The 22,210-nt window shown below is 36.7% G+C and overlaps 1 protein-coding gene across 1 annotated transcript in view; it reads right to left on the bottom strand.

Annotated features, from left to right (window-relative positions):
- Window positions 1-22,210, bottom strand: part of LOC137393350 (kinesin-like protein KIF11-B) — a 35,392-nt gene extending 13,182 nt beyond the window's left edge. Inside the window, exons 1-14 of the mRNA XM_068079862.1 lie at window positions 22,082-22,210; window positions 21,384-21,611; window positions 21,036-21,174; window positions 20,361-20,480; window positions 19,182-19,397; window positions 17,756-17,998; window positions 16,757-16,941; window positions 11,787-11,874; window positions 8,939-9,148; window positions 5,894-6,101; window positions 4,690-4,862; window positions 3,596-3,724; window positions 2,047-2,214; window positions 1,442-1,602 (exon numbers count right to left, since the gene is read on the bottom strand). Of these exons, the coding sequence (XP_067935963.1) occupies window positions 1,442-1,602; window positions 2,047-2,214; window positions 3,596-3,724; window positions 4,690-4,862; window positions 5,894-6,101; window positions 8,939-9,148; window positions 11,787-11,874; window positions 16,757-16,941; window positions 17,756-17,998; window positions 19,182-19,397; window positions 20,361-20,480; window positions 21,036-21,174; window positions 21,384-21,611; window positions 22,082-22,143 (2,330 nt within the window). The 5' untranslated portion in view covers window positions 22,144-22,210. The remainder of the gene's footprint in view (window positions 1-1,441; window positions 1,603-2,046; window positions 2,215-3,595; window positions 3,725-4,689; window positions 4,863-5,893; window positions 6,102-8,938; window positions 9,149-11,786; window positions 11,875-16,756; window positions 16,942-17,755; window positions 17,999-19,181; window positions 19,398-20,360; window positions 20,481-21,035; window positions 21,175-21,383; window positions 21,612-22,081) is intronic.

Here is a 22,210-nt window from a genome sequence, read left to right as displayed (position 1 = left end):
CATGGGAATATCTGATCCGATTTAAAGGACTTATAGTGTATTATCATGGGAATATCTGATCCGATTTAGAGGACTTATAGTGTATTATCATGGGAATATCTGATCCGATTTAGAGGACTTATAGTGTATTATCATGGGAATATCTGATTCGATTTAGAGGACTTATAGTGTATTATCATGGGAATATCTGATTCGATTTAGAGGACTCATAGTGTATTATCATGGGAATATCTGATTCGATTTAGAGGACTCATAGTGTATTATCATGGGAATATCTGATTCGATTTAGAGGACTTATAGTGTATTATCATGGGAATATCTGATCCGATTTAAAGGACTTATAGTGTATTATCATGGGAATATCTGATCCGATTTAGAGGACTTATAGTGTATTATCATGGGAATATCTGATTCGATTTAGAGGACTTATAGTGTATTATCATGGGAATATCTGATCCGATTTAGAGGACTTATAGTGTATTATCATGGGAATATCTGATCAAATTTAGAGGACTCATAGTGTATTATCATGGGAATATCTGATCCGATTTAAAGGACTTATAGTGTATTATCATGGGAATATCTGATCCGATTTAAAGGACTTAATAGTGTATTATCATGGGAATATCTGATCCGATTTAGAGGACTTATAGTGTATTATCATGGGAATATCTGATCCGATTTAGAGGACTTATAGTGTATTATCATGGGAATATCTGATCCGATTTAGAGGACTTATAGTGTATTATCATGGGAATATCTGATCCGATTTAGAGGACTTATAGTGTATTATCATGGGAATATCTGATTCGATTTAGAGGACTTATAGTGTATTATCATGGGAATATCTGATCCGATTTAGAGGACTTATAGTGTATTATCATGGGAATATCTGATCCAATTTAGAGGTTTCAACAAAGCTTCCAATAAACTTCCAATAATCTACCAATAACCTACCACGGCTTCTAAAAATGAATTAGCAGCACAAAATCTGGGTTGTGTTTGATTTACTAACCACGTAAATGTTACCTAACTAGAAAGATTATAGTTTTAACCACGTAAATGTTACCTAACTAGAAGGATTATAGTTTTAGCCACGTAAATGTTACCTAACTAGAAAGATTATAGTTTTAACCACGTAAATGTTACCTAACTAGAAGGATTATAGTTTTAGCCACGTAAATGTTACCTAACTAGAAGGATTATAGTTTTAGCCACGTAAATGTTACCTAACTAGAAGGATTATAGTTTTAACCATTGAACAAGACCATGCCATTAGACAAAAGAAAATATGGGCCAATAAAACGATATCAAGGTGGCTATGTTTATGTTAGAATTAGTTAATCTAAAATCGATGTATGTCGACATCATGGGGTTCTCTATAATTCAGCGCATTACAGTAAATGTTGAAGGAAGAAAAGGCCAACAATGTGATACTTACTTTGTTTGCCTTTCACAAAATCTATCGGATGCCTTTGTGACCTCCTGCTGACAAGCCTTGTAGCTACTCGTAAATTCATGGCGTCTAGATAAACGCTCCCTGTTTAGAATTCTCTCTTTCTCTAACGCAGCCACGATGCTTGAGATAGTTTCATCTATTTTCTGCAAGTCATTGACATATGGTTACACAGATATGACATATGGTTACACAGATATGACATATGGTTACACAGATATGACATATGGTTACACAGATATGACATATGGTTACACAGATATGACATATGGTTACACAGATATGACATATGGTTACACAAATATGACATATGGTTACACAGATAAAGGTGTTCACAACCGCAAACAGCCCATTCAATAATAACACTTGACCACCTAAAACAGTCTAAATAGGTTTCTCTCTTTGAATAGGAATAACGCATTGAGATATTGCATTCACCAAACACCACTGATTGGCTGTAAAAGCATAGCTGCATTACTACCCGTTTAATGAACTTCCAGTAGAGCACAACGATTCATGGTGGGATAATATTGGCTGTACCTTCAAAATTCAATGGAACAAAGGTGGTTGCAGAAATAAGCGTAATCTACCTCTGCCTCCTCAGTGGCTTCCTGCTGTTGCTCACTTAATAATTTCATGACACTTGTTTGCTGGTCAGCGAGACTCTCCAGAAAGCTCTTAGTGTCAGCCTCAAACATGTCCATACACTCCTGCATGTTCCTCACAAACTGGGCGGTGGTTAGCTGTAGCTCAGCAAACTATATTAAATAGCACACACCACACTTACCATGTAGCCATGTTTGATAGTACAAATATTGTACATTGGTGTAGTGTAGTATACACTTAGTAGTTATATTGTATGGTACTCGTTCAGCGCTGAACATAGCGAACACGCTGTGTAACACCTGATGCATATTTTTCAATATGTGTACTATACATCATGGCTGTACAATATGTGTACTATACATCAGACTGTACAATATGTGTACTATACATCATGACTGTACAATGTGTACTATGAATCATGACTGTGCAATATATGTACTATACATCATGACTGTGCAATATGTGTACTATACATCATGACTGTACAATATGTGTACTATAGGCCTACATACTGACTGTACAATATGTGTACTACTATACATCAGACTGTGTAATTGTGTTTGCCAAGACCACAAAAAACCAAGACTATGAAATGCATGCTGTATAAGATTTCTATGAGATGTATATTGCGCTATATTACACACACACGCGCACACGCACACACATATTCAACTAATATCCTATGAAGCAGCTACGATGAGAGCCTCATAAAATCTCAGACTTGACAACAAACCATGCCTATATTAGTGTGAGAGAAAATGTATATACAGTGAAACTCGGATAACTCGCCCTCGGATAGCTCGAACCCATGGTTAACTCGAACGGATTTGTTTGGTCCGTTCCCACGCAATGATAAATTGCTTTAGATAACTCGACCTTAACTTCGTTAACTCGAACAGTTTTTTTGCCCAACGGCTACCGAGACGGTTGTTATCGCTTTAGAATATCACTTTATTCCAAGCCATAGAGATAAACAAAAACTTTTAGTAGTTCTTGGGCGTCATTATTACCACTATCGGCAAAATATTTTCGTTAACGACTTTTTTAAAGGTTTGCAAAAAATCAAATTTCACCAAACATCCGCTTAGGATAGCCCTCCGCAAGCAAGGAGAAGTGAGGTAACCTTCAGATAAATCGGCAAAACTGGTTTTTGTTAAAACGCTCAAAAGAAAAATACGTCTTTTTTCCGAGAGTTTCAACCGCGATCAGGTTTTGCCTATTTTAATATGAACACATCCTGGCAGTCACATCACCTAAAACAAACAAACGAATCTCAAGTAATAAAAGAAAACTATTTATTCTTTCTGATAAAAATTGTTAAAACATTACATAAGAGGTCTCTTAACTTGCAACAAGCAATCAATGCTTTTGATTTATATATAGTTTGTATATGTACTGATAAATACATGCACTTGTGACAGTGTTCTCATAACTTGAACGCTCTGATAACTCGAACACTTTCTCTCGGTCCCGTGAAGGTCGAGTTAGCCGAGTTTCACTGTAAATATTACGTATAATAAAGAGGATGGTTACCTGCGTTAATGACTCCTTCTGTATATCACAGGTTGCTGAAAGAGCCGCATTCTGGTCATCGGCTAATTTAGCCTGCAGCTCTACCAAACATGTATTTCTAATCTCCTCATACATTGCCCTGAGATTCTCCTGCAAAACATGATCATCACCCCCTGTATCCACTCTAATATATTGTATCCACTCTAATATATTGCATCCACTCTGATATATTGTATCCACTCTAATATATTGTATCCACTCTAATATATTGTATCCACTCTAATATAGTGCATCCACTCTAATATATTGTATCCACTCTAATATATTGTATCCACTCTAATATAGTGCATCCACTCTAATATATTGTATCCACTCTAATATAGTGTATCCACTCTAATATATTGTATCCACTCTAATATATTGTATCCACTCTAATATATTGTATTCACTCTAATATATTGTATTCACTCTAATATATTGTATTCACTCTAAAATATTGTATCCACTCTAATATATTGTATTCACTCTAAAATATTGTATCCACTCTAATATATTGTACCCACTCTAATATAGTGTATCCACTCTAATATAGTGTATCCACTCTAATATATTGTATCCACTCTAATATATTGTATCCACTCTAATATATTGTATCCACTCTAATATATTGTATCCACTCTAATATATTGTATCCACTCTAATATATTGTATCCACTCTAATATATTGTATTCACTCTAATATATTGTATTCACTCTAAAATATTGTATCCACTCTAATATATTGTATTCACTCTAAAATATTGTATCCACTCTAATATATTGTATTCACTCTAATATAGTGTACCCACTCTAATATAGTGTATCCACTCTAATATATTGTATCTACTCTAATATATTGTATCCACTCTAATATATTGTATCCACTCTAATATATTGTATCCACTCTAATATATTGTATCCACTCTAATATATTGTATCCACTCTTATACTTGCACATACTGCTTCACGAATGAAATGCATGTACAGATAGATACGGCAGCAACGTCATCTAACACTCTGCATACTTAGAAGGATCAAATAAGAGATGGCCTAGCAGCGCTGGTGAGGTGACTAACCTTAGTGGATTGAGATGACGTGATTACATCTTGAGTGGTAGCGGAGGTTTCTGAATGGAGAGTTGCAAATCTTTCGAGTAGAGAGTCTGTATAATCTTTAAGGTGCTGTTGGATAGAAGAAACAGTGGACTCTTGTTTCTGAGCCTCATTTTGTGCTGCATCAGTCATCTCTCCTGGAAACAGTTGGTGAGTAGGAAAGCAAGCGTGCATATAATAAGCTGAACTACAGTATACGGGTGTAATCTAAGGCAACATAACATAGCAGTATTACTGAGAGAAGTGGGTGATGGGCCATATGAACATACATGTATCTATTTGATGATCTGAATGCTACGTCCACTCAGCGTAAGTTATCTTCCCTTGTATCAATTAATCGCGATGGATTTTATCACCATGAAAGTTTTAAAATCTAGCCATAATATCATCATTGTCTAGCGTGTCGGTTAAGAAGCAATAGTATGCAAAAAACAACCCCTGAACAATCAGTGTAAACAACCTATCAAAGTTGAACCCACACTATCATGTAAAGACTCAGAATGTCAGCACATAGGCTACTGGTGCCGAGTATACTGGTTCTTTAAGATTTTCAGCTCGCCGACAGAACATACTCAAATGTTTGATAATTGTTCATGAGACAGAAATCAGTGTTTACACTGCTATATGCTCCTTCTTAACCAGAGTTCATTCAATATAAGTGGGTGTAAACTGATAATTTTACACCTTTTATGCAGCAATAACATTCAGGTTTGACTCATGCCAAAACCCTCGGTCGGTCCTACAATCAATGTTGTAGCCAAATGCTGTAGACTACAAATTTTCACGGTTGCATACACAATGCTTCATATAGGTGTAGATGGTGAAAAATTGAAAATTGGCATGTAATATTAAAATCAGTTCGATAAAAACAAAACATTAATTAACTTTAACACAAATTCAAGTATTAATTAACTTTAACAAATTCAAGTAATGTTAAAAGCCAAGACCCTATGAAGACATAGATAATGTACATTATCTTAAAAATACATAACCCTAAAATTAAAGATTGATTTTTTCCTACTAGCTTCTGCAAATACCCTGACTTATTTGTCGTAATCTGATAGTTTTTGAAGTATGAAATAAACAGTATAGTATGCCTTATCATGCTGAGGACTCGGTCAATAACCTTACAGACTCTCAGTGACAAAATAAGTTATGAGTTGTTTACCAAGTTTTGAGCTGGTAGAGGTAAGGTGCTCACACTGTTCAGAGACAAACGTCTGCAACCTGTTAGAGATGTCAGTCATATGGCTCCTAAACGTTTTTCTATATTCGGATAGTGATGAAAAGTTGTCTCGAGCGAGATCATCCTTTCGGGCGGTGCTGCCCTGCAGGAGTTCAATATGGCCTGTAGTCTGTTGCACGGAGTCGAGAAGCTGCAAGAAGACCAGACTGTTTAATTGAGAGCAGCCTCTTCTTTGAGATTTGGGTTTGTTGTAATTGAGGTATCTGACGGAGGCACAGAATCATTGGTTGACACAAGATTCAGAGTGATTCATAAAAATGGCATGAATTAAATACTTTGTGAAATAATAGTTTTACATAATGAAATTAATAGACAATATACTAAATAAATCACAAAACATGACTAATTTATTTTTGGCCAGTGATTATCTGACAGTTAAACTGCTCATTTTTAATAACAGAGAGGCGGCTCATCTGTCAAGTAGAGCTCCACGATATGGCGATTTAAACTTTTGGTGATGATTATTAAGGTAGACGATTTGAATATTCCCACCATTTAAAGAGATATCACCAATCATATAAACGATATCATCGTGTAGGACAAAGTAGGATCAGTCGGTAGGACAAAGTATGAATGTGACACCTCCCCCAGATATGTGGGAGGATGACACTACAGCTGGCTCAACCAGCCAGAATGTGAGTGATGGTGTTGTGGTTACGAGAAGTGGTAGACGAGTGATATGCAGTCATAATCCCGACTACGTTTATTAACACTCAACCTGTACATTATGGTTTCAGATACTTTACCAAGTTATATATATACTGATGTCTGTTGCCTCTGATGGAGGAGGACCCGGAGACGGGTATCGGCCTGGCGACAGGAAAGGAGCGGACAGACACCCCGCTAAGACTACCGGCCAAGCTAGTAAGGAGGCCACGAAAAGCCTAAAGGGAAGGCCAGACAGATCTGCGGCAACGAGGGCAAGCTGTTCTGCTGGTGTAAGAGGGACCACTACACAATAGATTGCCCTAGCAACTATTGCAGGAAGTGTGGAGAAAAGGGCCATTGGGCAAAAGAGTGCAAGGAATCAGTGTGCAGCTACTGTCGGGAAGTAGGTCACCTGATGACTAAGTGCATGGCTGGAGGAGCCTCTTTCACCAGGAAAGGAAGCTTCCGGAGGAGAGTAGAGCTAGTACCAGCTCTGAGGATATGGCTCCCAAGCCTAAGATACCCACCCGCTGCATTAGCTACGCGGCCGCAGCAGGTGGTAAGATAGTTAGGCGACCTGTGGTCGATAAGGTCCAGTCATTTTTGGCTGATATCCAGTTTGACTTTCTGTCACAGGACGAGGTCGTTGCCAGGAAAGCTGACATCACCAGAAGGAGGCCCTAGCTGCCTACCATAGGACTCTTGCCCAGCTTCAAGAGGAGGAGGACGACCTGGTTCGCCAGCTTGATGCTGATCGCCAGATGTCCAAGGCTCTGGATAGCTTAAAAAAGCTTACCCAGAAGGTTTCAGGTACCACTGCCAAGGTTGGTAAGAGTGGTGGATGTGCTAAGGGCAACAAGGCATTTGCAAGTGGCAACACGGGCAAAAGCCAAGATGCACCGGTTAGCAAAGCGGTCGACGAGGGTGGCGCTGGTGACAAGGTCGGTAGGGCTAATGAGACCAATGAACCGAGTACCAGTTCGCAGAGATCCTGGGCCGGTGAGGTTGAGGCTGCAGAGGACACTGAGCAGAAGAAACAGGAGATGCCTGTGACTGCCAGTGGCGGTGAACTGGACAAAGCGCCAGTTCACAGGGACTCTCACACTAGTGAGAGTACGGAGGCTTTGCCTACAGGGGCACTGTCTATGGGGCCAAGCTTCGGCGAGGCTGAGTTTGTAGACTGGTGAGGAAGAGGCTGACATGGATGGCGATGGTGAAGGGACGATGTCCATGGATGTCACTGAGAACGGAGAAGGCTAACTCCTGAACCGTGAGTACCGGGTTTTAGGTAATGATGAGTTTCTGTGAGGTCACCAATGAAGACCTGATAGGCGCCGATAACCTCGGTGAAGATTCCTGAACCAGGAAAACCGGTGTATGTGTAAGGAAGAGTTCTGTGCCTCCCAAAGGAACATGCGCAAATCAAAGGTACGTTCCTTTTATCTGCAACACATCTTCCTTAAATGTGTTCAGGTTTTTGTGCTTGTTGGTTGCGTACGGCATTGCGCCTGTTTAACCAACTTGAAAAGAAAGGGCATGTTGTGTATGCGTGTGTCTGCCTCGTGCCCGCTCGTATTGCAGGAACTTAGGTTACGTATGCCAGCCCGGCATTGAGAGGTCACACCACAAGTACGTGGACCTATAGGAGTCGGCCATGTAGACGGCTACGGTGATATATATACATGTGACAAACGGCAGACGAGGTTTTTTCCCTTGTGGATTTATTGGTGAGTGCACTTATTTAACAGAATCAACAAGTTGGAGGTTATTTGCAGCATCAGTTCCCTTGTAACTGGTAAAATGAACATGACTAAAAAAGCAATTATGGTCTTCACCAGTCATTTGCTGTTTTTAAAAAAAGTCTTACATAAAGAATGTTGGTGGATAATTTGATATCTGAATTTCTCAGTTACTCTGGAATAAAGCTAATTGACCATGATTGGAGGAAGCGTCATGCAGTTTGAACTAGTGCAAACAATAATGCACAATACTTTACAATACGCCATCAAATGACTGGTCGAGTCTGTGATTTGTGAACCGTGACCAAATATACATTCAAATTTGAGTCAGTTACAAGAAAGCTTATGCGCCAAAGGATCTGAAATTAGGAGATTTGACATGAAAGACTCACCTGAACATGTCCCAACACGACCCTCAAAGCTAAAATATTTGGCTGCAACAAGGAGTTACCTCCAACATATGTTTTTTTAAATATATAATAAGTCTGTCAATCATGAAAAGCTGACACAAATATTTGAATGTTTTATGAAATAAATTCAACTTATTAGGTTTAATAAAGAGTTGATAGAAAGGACGCACCCCATGAGCTTCCTTTTGAAGTTGTTTTTCGCTAGCCACGTGCTTCTCAACAATGTGCATTTGCTCATCCCTCTGCTGAATAGTTCTGCTAAGGCGAGTCTGACACCGCTCAAGTGCCTTTTCCATTACCTCTGCCTTATTCGCTGTCTCAGCCAGCTCTTCCTTGGTACTCTCCAACTCCTCTACAGTTGCGGTGTGCTCCTCCGACAACTGCAAGATATTCTTCATTCTATCATACGATTAACAGATACAACAGTTATTAATCAAGTGACAACAGTTGTTAATCAAGTGACAGAGGCGAAATCAACTGCAATTTCCAAAAATTTCCAAGGTACAACTTAATTTTAATCCAAAAAAAATTATATGAAACAATTTATAACTCTTCTATACCCATGAGCAGTAGGGGGGACAGACTGGGATGAGTGGTAATGGAGATGAAAAAGGAAGAAGGCTATGCTGGCTTTAGATTTAATAATCATAGAAAATGACAAGCAATTGCTTTAGCACAAATGCTTTTAAAATCTATAATTTAATAAATATAAATATATAATTATAATCTAAATCTGGTAGTTGTTAATAGGAAAAGCGAAATTGAAACAAAAAAGAAAATCTGGGACAAATGAAATTGGAGATGCCTGTTGTGATAATTGAAGACAAAATGTAAAACATTTCAAACACAAAAGCGTGCCATTAAATTGTTATTTCAAAATCAAGTTTGTGAGAATAACACCTTGATATATATATAGTCGATCTACTGTACTGCCAAGGATACGTCTCTATTCGCTTGTACTGGTCGCAAAGGCCAAAAACCAAAAAACTTTTTTTTTATCAACTATTACTTTATATGTATTGTCTCTCACAATGAAATTAGTTTATATATAATTTTATATAATGCATCAGTTTTAATACCATATGTAATTAACTAAAATATTTATTAAGTCTAATCAGGGACCAGAAACGTATTCTAAGGGTAAATCCTAAAACACAGGTGAGAACAAATGGTGGTTCCAAAACCACCATTTGCAAAGGTTGACTTGCAAAAAAATTCACATTACAGTTATTTGGTATCATAAGATTCACCATGTCTTACACTGTTGTGTTTTAAGTGCAAAATATATGGGAATGTGATTACAAGCTCTTAAAAGCTAAAAAACAAACGGTTAATCGCAGCCACACGAGACCGCTGTAGCTTGGATTCGCTTTCCAAAACGGCTCAAATGGGACGTAGTTGTTACAGGATGGTTTGTTTACACATTCATGCAACCTCATTTGTCGAAATATTTTCACAAATATACTTCACGCATTCAATAAAACCATCTCTATTGTTCTTACGCGTCTGTTTTATCGTCATTGTAATGCTGTCACTTTTAGCACTGATACCTTATAACTTACCGTAAAAAATCGTTAAACTTTTTAACCTTAGCTCGAAGGAGTACATATCATTGTCTGATAATCATGACGAGCCTGTTGGTTACCTGTGATAATCGAAAAGTGCTGCAAAAATTATTTGCGAAGTATTGGGTCACGTGATCAGATTACGACTTGACGATTGAATAATGCCGAAACAAAACTGTAAAGTAGCGAGCATCTATATTTAATACGGGGACTGGTAAAACCCGAAGTGTTTGTCATAAACTAGTGCTACGATATGTTTTATAGTGAGCTTTTTATTGGCCTTTCAATACACGTGAGAACATCACGTGACAAGACGATAAACAAACTGTAATGACTACGTCAGATAAATAAACAGATTCCAATCTACGGAGGCTTTTCGTTTTTGAGCTTTAAAGGGCTTGTAATCACATTTCCACGTATTTGGCACCTACAACACAACAGAGTAAGACACGGTGAATCTTTTGATACCAAATAACTGTAATGTGAATTTTGTTGCAAGTCAACCTTTAAAGGTTGACTCCCAACAAAATTCATGTTACAGTTATTTGGTATCAAAAGATTTACCATGTCTTACTCTGCTGTGTTGTAGGTGCAAAATATGTGGAAATGTGATTACAAGCTCTGCAAAAGCTCAAAAACGAAAAGCCGCCGTAGATTGGAATCTCTTTATTTCTCTGACATGTTCATTACAGTTTGGTTATCGTCTTGTCACGTGATGTTCTCAAGTGAATTAAAAGGCCAATAAAAAGCTCAATATAAAACTTATCGTAGCACTAGTTTATGACAAACACTAGGTTTTACCGAAAACCCCATATCAAATATAGATACTCGCTACTTGACAGTTTTGTTTCGGCATTATCTAATTGCCAAGTTGTAATCTGATCATGTGACCCAATACTTCGCAAATAATTTTTGCAGCACTTTTCGATTATCACAGGTAACCAACAGGCTCGTCGTGATTATCAGACAATGATATGTACTCCTTCGAGCTAAGGTTAAAAATTTTAACGAATTTTTACGGTAAGTTATAAGTGCTAAAAGTGACAGCATTACAATGACGATAAAATAGACACGTAAGAACAATAGAGATGGTTTTATTGAATGCGTGAAGTATATTTGTGAAAATATTTTGACGAATGAGGTTGCGTGAAAGTGTAAACAAAAGCCATCTTGTACAACTCCATCCCATTTAAGCGGTTTTCAAAAGAGATTCTAATCTACGGCGGTTTTGTGATGGTGGCGAGTAACTGTTCGTTTTTGAGCTTTTAGGAGCTTGTAATCACATTTCCACATATTTTGCACCTACAACACAACAGAGTAAGACATGGTGAATCTTTTGATACCAAATAACTGTAATGTGAATTTTGTTGCAAGTAAACCTTTAATATTCATTAGACACACGAAACTAAAAACTACTGATAAAAACAGACACCCCTCAGATATAGTAACTCACAGTGTCATGCTGTTGTCGAAGGTCGGCTAGCAGTTCATCTTGGTTCTTTAAAATGCTTGCCTGAGAGGCGAGTTGACTTTGTATTTCCCTGTGGCAGAGGGCAGACAAACACAGTATAACAGGTTAAAGCAGGCTATACAGCATGAAGCAGGCTATGCAACACAACACTGAAAAACTAACAAGTATTTTTCCACATTTTTCAAGGAATGCATTTCAGAGAATTATAGATTTGTTACCAGTAAAACCTTCAATTGAATTGATGATAAAATAGACGCGTAAGAACCTTTAATTGAATGCCACCTTTATTTGACCGCCACTATAGAAGGGTTGAAAAATAGAGCGCCACCCTCTCATTGAATGCCACCTCCATTTGACATTCTTTGATCTTTATGAACCAACTAGGTCAGGGCTGGGCAAAGTGCGACTCTAGAGCCGAATGCGGCTTTTTGCAAACTTTGTTGTGGCTGTCAACTCTGTGAAAGTTCAAATTCTTTTGGCGTATATAAAAGTATCCTTATAATATGCTCTACAAAACTCCATCCATTGTGATATATTAGGCTTATTTAAAGATGCACTATTAATGTATTATATATAGCCTACACATGCATAATGATTCATAATTCATGACATCATGCACATGTAGGCTTTGCGATGTAATAATGTCCGTTGCAGAACTAATAATGACAAAATTAGAATGCTTCAAAAATGTTCACCAGGCAGTCATTTCATTATGATTTCATAATGCTGGCTTATATAACAGCTGTCTTAGTTGTCATTTGCAATTACACCAATTAATGCAGTGGGGGTAGCAATGGCATCTTAAACTAAACAAACCATTTCCAGAGTTACAATGGGGGTCTAACAAAGTAAACGGAATAGAAACAAATCTACAAGAGAATTCCAAGATGAGTGGACCCTGGAATATGCGTTCATCTTTAGGCATGGCAATGTCTGTTGTGCCAGTAAAAAATCTCTTCTAACAAGAAGACAAACATCAAACAAGATCATGAGATGAAGCACAGAGAGTTTACTACTACATTTCTATTGGGATTTGTAGCTAGACATCAAAAGCTAAATAAACTTCAAAATCACTAATTTCTTCAGAAAATATGCTAGTTTCTTTTACAACTACTGATAAACGTCCTGCAGAAGCTTCTCTACAAGTGTCAAAAATTCCAGCAAAAGCAATGCTTCCTTATTCCCATGCTGCGATTGTAAAAGAATGCATGATTGAGGCTATGCAAACATTGTTTCCAGATAGGCCTGATGTGATTGGTAAAATGAAGGCAATACCACTTTCTAGGAAAACTGCTACTGGTAGAATTGAAAGCATTTATGATTATCTAAGTGTGACTTTGCTAACCCATATAGACCAGGCAGATTACTTTCCAATCGCTATTAATAAATCTAATGATATAATGGATGTAACTCAATTAGCAGTCTTTGTATGGTAAGTTACTTTGTTCACTAACAACTGGTAATGTCATTTTTACCATGCAGTTGCAAGCTGAAGTCATTCAAGTGGTTTAAGAGACAGTAAAGAGAGAACACAACTCCAAGTAGAAAAGGATGCACCTACTTAATGATTTTTGTTTAAAAGTGAGTAACCCACACATTTATACTACATGCTTCTTTATAAAGCATCAGCATGTTTCATTATAATGCATAGTAGTATGCTTTAGTCCTATACCCTGTGTTGCAGATTCTTTGATGGTGAAGAAATTAAGGAGGAGCTTCTCACTTTGGTTGGATTAGAAGGAGGTACCACCGGCCAGGCTATCTATTATGCCCTCTATAAGGAACTTGATAATATAAAAATATCTCGCCACAAATGCATATCTGTAACATCAAATGCTGCACCAGCCATGGTTGGAAGAGAGCAAGATGTCATAACTAAATTGAAGGATATGCCATCAATGCTAGCATTCCATTGCATCATCCACCAAACTTTTTTATGCAGAAAACTAAATGCTCACTTTCAACAACTAATGTATAAGGCTATGAAGATGATCAACTGCCTCAAAAGTCAATCGGCTCTCAGACACAAATACTTAAGAAAGTTTCTCAAAGAAAGCGATGCCACTTGTGAAGATTTACTAACATACAATAACATTGGATGGCTAAGTAAGGGAAATGCTCTGTCGAGGTTCTGGAGTATTTGTCAGGAGCTAATCTCATTTCTAAATGCATGCACAAGCTTGAATTCCAAACAGTTTCAAAAGATAATGAGCTCTTTTAACGTTATGAGTGACCTTGCCTTCCTTGTTGACATATGTGGCCATTTGAATGATCTGAACCTCAAGCTTCAAGGGAAGAACAAGACTATCATTGATACACTACCAGCTGTTCAAGCCTTCTCAATTAAATTGGAGTTGTTTCTGGTGGATGTGCAAGGTGACATGTTTCAGTATTCTACCTTAAACCATTTTTAAATGAAGAAAAAATGACTTCTTGTACAGCTGATTACACTCACTTCATAGAAAAGCTGCAACAAGAGTTTAACAATCGATTTAGTCAGTTTCAATCTTTGAAACACATCATACAACTCATAAAAGTACTTTAGAAGGCAAAGCCAAATAGTGAGTGGGTTACTGAGTTGCCATTGAAGAGCGTTAATGTCTCATCTCTGCAACTGGAGTTGTGTAACCTCAAAGGTATGGATATAAATGAAATTAAGAAGGGCTTCTACATGAAAGCGTCAATAAAGGCTGAATATCCACAGCTTGCTCAACTAGGAAGATGGTTGCACACTGTGTTTACTGCCACATATGTGAATCAGCCTTTTTATACATGAATAATATCAAGAGCAAGTTGAGATCCACTTTGACTCAAGATCATTTGTGTCAGCTCCTAAGAATTGCGTGCTGCAGTAGAGACCCAGACTACCAAGAGATAATGAGCAGCCATAAATAATTCCATGTATCCCACTAAACTTTATGTTATACAATGCTCTTTAAGCTTACTTCAACATTATCCGATGCTATTGTAAAAGTAGTCTAGAGAATAAATTTAATTACAATACAACTACCAAACTTGTATTATTAGTATGAAATGTTATACGTAAAACACATATTATGTGGCTCCCAAAAAAACTTGCAACTTTGAAATTTGGCTCTTTGAGAAAAAACTTTGTCCACCCCTGAACTAGGTCAATGCCCGGCGTTGCCAGGGTAATAAAAAAGTCTGTACAGAAAAAATATTTTTATTTAACATATAACAGTTAGCATTTTAACGTTCAAACTTCATATCATAAGAAAAGTGTTATGTGCAGCTCAAAAAAATTAAGAGAAAAAATAAAACAACTGTAAAGGCGTTTAAATGTGAAATAATTAGCAAGTAATGGCTAAACAAAGTCTGTTTTCCTACGACTACAATAAAAAATTATTTGGTACACAATTATATAATTTTAATTTGTTTCAGTGTTGGCATCGTAAAGCAAGTGTCGTATAGATGGGTATAGAAACTCGAGTAACTATTTAATGCAAACACCCCCTGGTAAAGATCATCAAAATTGTATATACCTACTGTACATATTAAAAAGTAGTAACAAAATAGTATGTTAACCTTAGTAACTATAGTTACCTACAGCAACTTCAGTGTATTTAGTGGTTATGATCTGTAATAAAATGTAGCATAACAAGGTACTATGTGCAGTATGTACCGCGGAGAGTTTTTACCTTCAATACAGACGTACAACATAAACGCTGAATTTAACTAAAATGAATTTAGCTCACTAAACACATACTTGAAGGTAAGTTTTAGTATGCATTTTACTAAACTTCAACTATGTCATAGGCTAAAATTTTACCACTTAATATGTTCTCGATTTCTTTGTCACTATAGCTTACAACAAACAACTTTGAACTGAGATAGCAAGCATTGTATATCTCTTTCAGACAATGTGGGAGAGATTTCGGCGAATAGTATATCTGCATTTTCGTCGGAGTAAGCACACCGACGGCCAAATTTTAATTTCAAGAGACATTTTGTTGATATCGTTTGGCAAAAACCAAATTCGCCCTAGTATGACGACGACAATAAAGCATTGTGTTTCATAGAGTAAGGCGAACAAATCTTATAACAAGGGCATTACTGTATTACATGTAATTAATAATTTAGGATGTGCAATCACGAAAGGGGAATACAGTATATGGTATGAACAATGGGAATGGTAAGAACGGCTTGGTGGTTAAATGCGCAAGTCTACAAACTTGTGGCTGCAATCTTTGTGAGTTCAAATCCAGTACAAAGCAACATTGTCATTCCTAGATTTTCTAGATTCATTCCTAGTCTCCTAGATGACAAAAACTGAGATTTATAGAGAATAATGAGTGAAAAGTGTCCACAAAACTGTGCAGGTTAATTGTAAGCAATAGATATCAACTGGTAGAAATATTCCTCGGCTTCATAATGCATATTTATATAGTTACGACGAGTTAGAGGTAAGTTAGCAGATTTCCTGTATCTACAAGGTTTAATGCTCTTCGCCCGACATACATTGCAAAATATAGGCAGCTTCATCCGCAGAACGGTTAAATTTATCTTCTTAAAATTCTGACAAGCTATTTGAAAAATACAACGCCAGCCTTTATTTGACCACCACTATGGGTCAACCACGAAGGGTTAAAAAACAGAGGTTTTAGAGTAAGATTGAACAACTCCAAGCCAACATAACTAAACCACGACAACATTCCACTACCATGCTAGAAAACTTTTTCTATGTGCTGTGCAAATACTCAATTTTTGGAAAATAGATGAAAATGTTGATAGAGTCAAAACGAAAGTTTTAAAACCTAGGATTTCACTGTAACTCTTATGTCTATATCTGCATTTACTAAAATCTCTAATCCTTTCGATAAAACTGATTAAGCTACAGACACTACGAGAAGTTGTGGAGTCAATAAATGGACCATTTTAAGTAGGAAATGCCAGGGCGAACATGAAAAGTAGTGAGCTAATAAAATTATTACTTGTAATTTTCTTCATTGATGAAGATCCCATTTTTGTCCCTAGAAGCCTGGAGGTCCTTGCGTAGCCTTTCAATCTCCTCATTGTACTCCTTTATCAAGTTTTTCTTTGTTAGCTTTTGGTTGATCTCAGGCTTGTTCTGAATATTTTTAGCTCTGTGGGCGTAGTCCAAGGTGCTCAAAGTTTCCTGTGTGAACATAAGTCACAAACTAAAGCGATTCAGGTTTCTTCTGTTGAAGACAAAACTTACACAAAATTTTTGTAGACTTTATTGGAAAGTATCGATATTGTTTTATCATTTGCGATGTTTTGAGGTGATCTGCCAGGAGGTTTCAAGAGTAAAAATCGAGAAAACTTGATCTGCAGTTGAAACGCTCAAAGAAAAAGATGCACCAAAATGAAGTTATTAGTTGCGCGACTGCCTGTCCCCCTCATTATTGATATCGGCTATTATGTTCAAGTTGGGGCGTTATGCATATCTATTCTGTCGGTATATTATAACATCATAAACGCACTTGCACTTGAATCTGAGCATTCCAAAAAAGGATCTCATTCATACTGTTATATCTTTGGACTGGGTAGGTATAAAAAGACAAAAATTACACTAAATTGAATCTACAAGTCGTAGCTTTATATCGATATTATTTTTATTTGCATCACTTCAACGATGCACCTACTCAATCCTTTAAAAAATGTTTGTAGGCAAACTAGAGGTGCTTCTAGACAACCTTTAAAACAGCATATTTAGTTTATGTGCTCCCCACACACTTCTATAAGAATTTCCATCGGATGTCACGAGGTAAACAGCGCCTCTTACTTTTTAAGTAACCCCGAATTTCCCGGTGCCATTAAACATGTAAATAATGTACATGTAGAATTCTCAGATTACATGCATAAGTATTTATACAAACATCTTGGTTAGCTTAATTAGTCTCTTTTTAAAGCTGGCAGGAACATACACCGAGCAGAAAACCTGATGAGAAAGAGTTGAGAATGGATACCTCAAGGTTACTGCTGGCAGGAGAGATGGTCGCTATTATTGAAGTTTTAGTTTTGCCTCCAAGCGAGTCTTGCAATATCCTAGTAAGCTTACTCTCTCTATAGGGGACATGGGGCTGTCTATCCACCAAGGATGTGATGACTCGGCCCAATGTTAGCAAGGATTGATTGATATTTCCAGCTTCTCTGGCTCTTCGGTCCACCGCACCTGAGCGTCCGATATTTTCACTGCCCGCCAGATCAACCTAAACAGAGAAAAAAGAGGAAAACTGAGAAGGCAAAATATTCTGCGAACAAGAACTTTGTTTAATATAGTTTATTATTAAAAGCAACAGTCAGGAATAACCCGACTATAATCTATCGTAAGGAGTCGTCAACTGTCAAAAAGAATTACTCGTCTTGCAATAAGATCTGACACAAAAAGAAAATATTCAATTTTATGGGCGCAATAGTGTTAGCATTACCAATATAAGAGGAAAAGCTTCAGTCGAATTTCTCTTGAAAGCAAACAGCGGAGCGCATTTGCCTGCTACAAGGATATAATTCTAAACTTTACCACAATTATTAATTGGAGGGGTCAATTAAAGGTTAACTAACAGCAGTAATTTTGATTGCATTCACAGAAGCAGATAAAATTTAAGATTGAGGTTTTAATAAGTTTTAAGCAATTTTAACCAAATAATAGGTTTCATCAACATTTTCAAGTCATAAAAATGGACAAAAAGATTCGCAATCTTTATAAAATATCGACCGAAAACAGCTGTGATGCGAAATAAAATGATTAAAATAGCTCATTTTTGAACTATTTTGTCTAAAAGCTGTCCATTCACAATCTTTATTCACAAAAGCAGAGCATAAAAGAAAGGCTTAAAACAAATAACTTTTGAAAAGAGGTAATTTTTACGGACAATTTTTTAAAATTCCTATCTGCTTGAAGGAAGAATTTCTTGCTACCGCACTCTACAAGATGTATGGACAAGCCGATTGGTGTGATTCTATAACCACCCCTTGAAAGTTAACGTACGACATATTTCCAGGATTTGTGAAATCTGCTTCAACCTTGTATTATAATTATCGTGTTAAATTACTATTGCAACTAAATGGAGGACAATGGTTAAAAATAGCTGCCAACATAAGTTCTTTGTCTCGCATTCACCCACTGATCAATCATTGACATCGTAAGTCTGTTCCTAAGTTACATTCTAAGTAGTTCCTAAGTCTGTGTTTTGCCAAAAAATGACCTCCAAAAAATGTCACAGCTTGAAGTTTGCTGGTGCTTTGTCTCAAAAATTAGTTTTTTGTTCTTTGAACATCAAAATCATAGCTGAAGAATGAAATATCGTGATTGTATTGGTGTAAATATATGTAATTTTAAAATGCTGTCAATTAAACTTTAACAAAGGAAGATCAGAACTGCTAGCCTCATACCAGGTTAAGTTTGCCTGTCTTAACAAGTTCTTCTCCATCTACCGCGTTCTCCTTGGTGTGTATTGTCACAGTAAAGACTGTATGGGAGCGACTCGAGGTCGCATTCATCATTGTACTGGCTGTCTGTCGTTTTTGTGAGCCTTTTTTCAGGATGCTATAAACCTCTAGCTTGTTCCTCACAACAACCTCCTCCAGACCTTGGATGACGATTGAACCCTAAACAAATTGTAAGCGTTACCAAAGCAAGCATATACATTTTCTATCTGAAATAACTTAATACTAATTGATATGTTCTCACCCTTTGAAAAAACCCTCCTATTAATATGATATTACGATGAAAAAATGTGTCATGTGTTTTTAGTCGTTCTAATTCACTAACTACACTCACAAAGTAACAACTACCTATCTAGCAGTTAGGATCTGCAATGAAATATGACATTATGTATAGCACTGTATGGCATTATGTATAGTACTGTACGATATGTATCTTACCTTTGAGACAGACGGTAGCCGCTAACAGCGGTGTGAGAAAAACTTGATGACAACATGTTCAGTACAGTAAACTTTATGACTCTAACATAACAAACTTCAATGTAGCCTGAATAAACTCAGCTCACTTTGAACACACAATGAGTTTAAAGCTTTCACTAAGCTTGACCCTAACTTTGTCTTTGTGTTCATTTTTATTACCTTCTTCTGGTTTGGCTGTTTCTGCCTCGCAATTAGACTCGCTTTCATCTTTACTTTTAGCCGGCAATTTAAAAAACTTTTGGATCGAACAAAAAAGACCGAGCGATGCAGTTCTCGTAAGTGGCCTCTCGCATATGGCTGTATCAAGAACTGTCTTGTATACTCGTATCTTAAATTTGTCTCGTATCTTAAGGCAAAGATTTGCTCAGAATTTTCCTTGGATCTCAAATGTCACATATGTTGGGATACTTGTATGTCAAGGTATGACTGCGCCTGGAATATTTATATCCTAGATATACATGGCGACCAGTTATGTCAACACTCATGCAAGCAGCCAATTTAATAGATAAACACTAGAACAGATCCCTGTACATATAGATCACCCAGAAAGTTTAAGTACTGTTATGATACAATTGCTATGCCATCTAAAGGTTCTAGCTTGACTAGGATATACTGAGTAAAAAATATTTTTACAATAAATCACTTTACCTTCTTATTAGAGTCATCATAGATTCGCATTTTCGTCTCACATTCTGATGCTCCCAAAAGATCAAACAACTCTTCATTGTACAACTCAAGATAAGAAACTCTCATACTAAACTCGCAGTCCTGAGAAAAGAACCAACACTGTTACATTAAATATGAAGCACTCAGTTAGATGTTTTTGAGCTGTTCATAGACTAAATGTGTTGCTTTCTTAGCCGATGCATAATATGGTAACAAAGTTTTACAAAATGTAGAGTTACAGGCAATTTATTTTTATAAGTAAAGATACATAAACCAAATATTCGTGCTGACATACCTAAATGATTGTTAAGATCAAATCAATATGCCTCAGCAAGTCGTGAAATGCATTAATACAGTTCGCTAAATAAAATGTTTAAGTAAAGATGTGACAACTCCGACATGTTGAAATACTATAAACCATTGATGCAGCTTGTACCAGTATAATATTGCAAAATGACAAGGGAAACCAACTAGAAAGTGCATTGATGTGGCAACTCCAAAACATTTCTATCGAGCTAAAAAATCCTATAATTTGTGTAAACTTTCGTAAAGCAAACCAAATCCAGTTACATTAGACTGTGCAATCAAAACTTGCCTTGCTAATCTGCTTTCCTGATATGCAGACAATAGATGGTGATGTGATAGAAAAGTACTTACCATGGCTTCCAATCTTTCAAAAAGATGTGCTAAGGATCTTGGTACAATCCCAGCCATTGGATCATCCTCCCACCGAAGATGTTCAGCTGATCTCTCGCCCTCCATTGTAAATGTTTTACCAGTACCAGTTTGCCCATAGCTGTTCAACATTTAAAATAGGTAATGTTAAACACTTGTTGTATGATGGTGTTACATCAGTACATTTGAAAAGCACAAACGATGTAGCAATAAAAACTCAATCTGTAAAACAACCATATACATGTATATATGTTTATATATATGAAAACTATACGGGTATTTATATATATATGAATTATATAATATATGATGTAATATATATGAACTTACGCAAAGATTGTACAATTATAACCCATGATAACCTCTTCTATTGCAGGTTCAACGACAGACTTGTACACGTCAATCTGCTTACTGGTAGTTCCAAATACTTTGTCGAATGTGAAGGTTTTAGTAGGCGCCCCAACCTGTGGCCTCTCTCGCACAGACACAGACTTGTTTTCATTATCCGTTTCCACAATACTCCAACTGCGTTCTGCCAATTCAGTTCCATTCATAGGCCTAAATAGCATCCAAGTAGCTTCAAAAAACCACCATCTAGCTAAACGCTGTGCAAATAACAATGAAAACCTTTCAACGATAGTTATTCCAACGCAACTTTAACAATATTATAAGAACTAAGTATAAAAATCGTTTTGATAATAACATTCTGTCTAAGCAATATCTCGAACTCTTAGCGCCCCTATTTCTTTATAAACACTACCGCATAAGGTTAAACAACGTAGCATTAATAGCCAAGACCTTGACTGTCAGGCCTGAATAAGCTTCGCCCTCGGGTTCTATAACTTCCCAGTCACAAGCAGATTGCATCTATAAATATAATGCTATAAACCTAACACCAAAAGATCTAATTAAAAAGTGAGTGCAAATTGTAAAAAACATGACATTCACGATTGACAGCGACGATTACTGATATACTCACAGTATTTTAATATACTCACAGACTATATTAAACTTATAGTATTACATACCGACAACGCACAGCCACAAAAATGTGTTGATTTCCTGTAGATTTTTCCCGAGCAGGAGGCATATTAAACTGTAAAAATAATCTTTACTATTGCAAAATTCTAAAATAATACTACTTAAACTTTCCTAAC

Source organism: Watersipora subatra, chromosome 4, assembly GCF_963576615.1.
Source record: "Watersipora subatra chromosome 4, tzWatSuba1.1, whole genome shotgun sequence".
NCBI classification, from domain to species: domain Eukaryota; kingdom Metazoa; phylum Bryozoa; class Gymnolaemata; order Cheilostomatida; family Watersiporidae; genus Watersipora; species Watersipora subatra.
The sequence above is the reverse complement of the archived record's forward strand: the minus strand, read 5'-3'. Positions and strand labels throughout refer to the sequence as shown.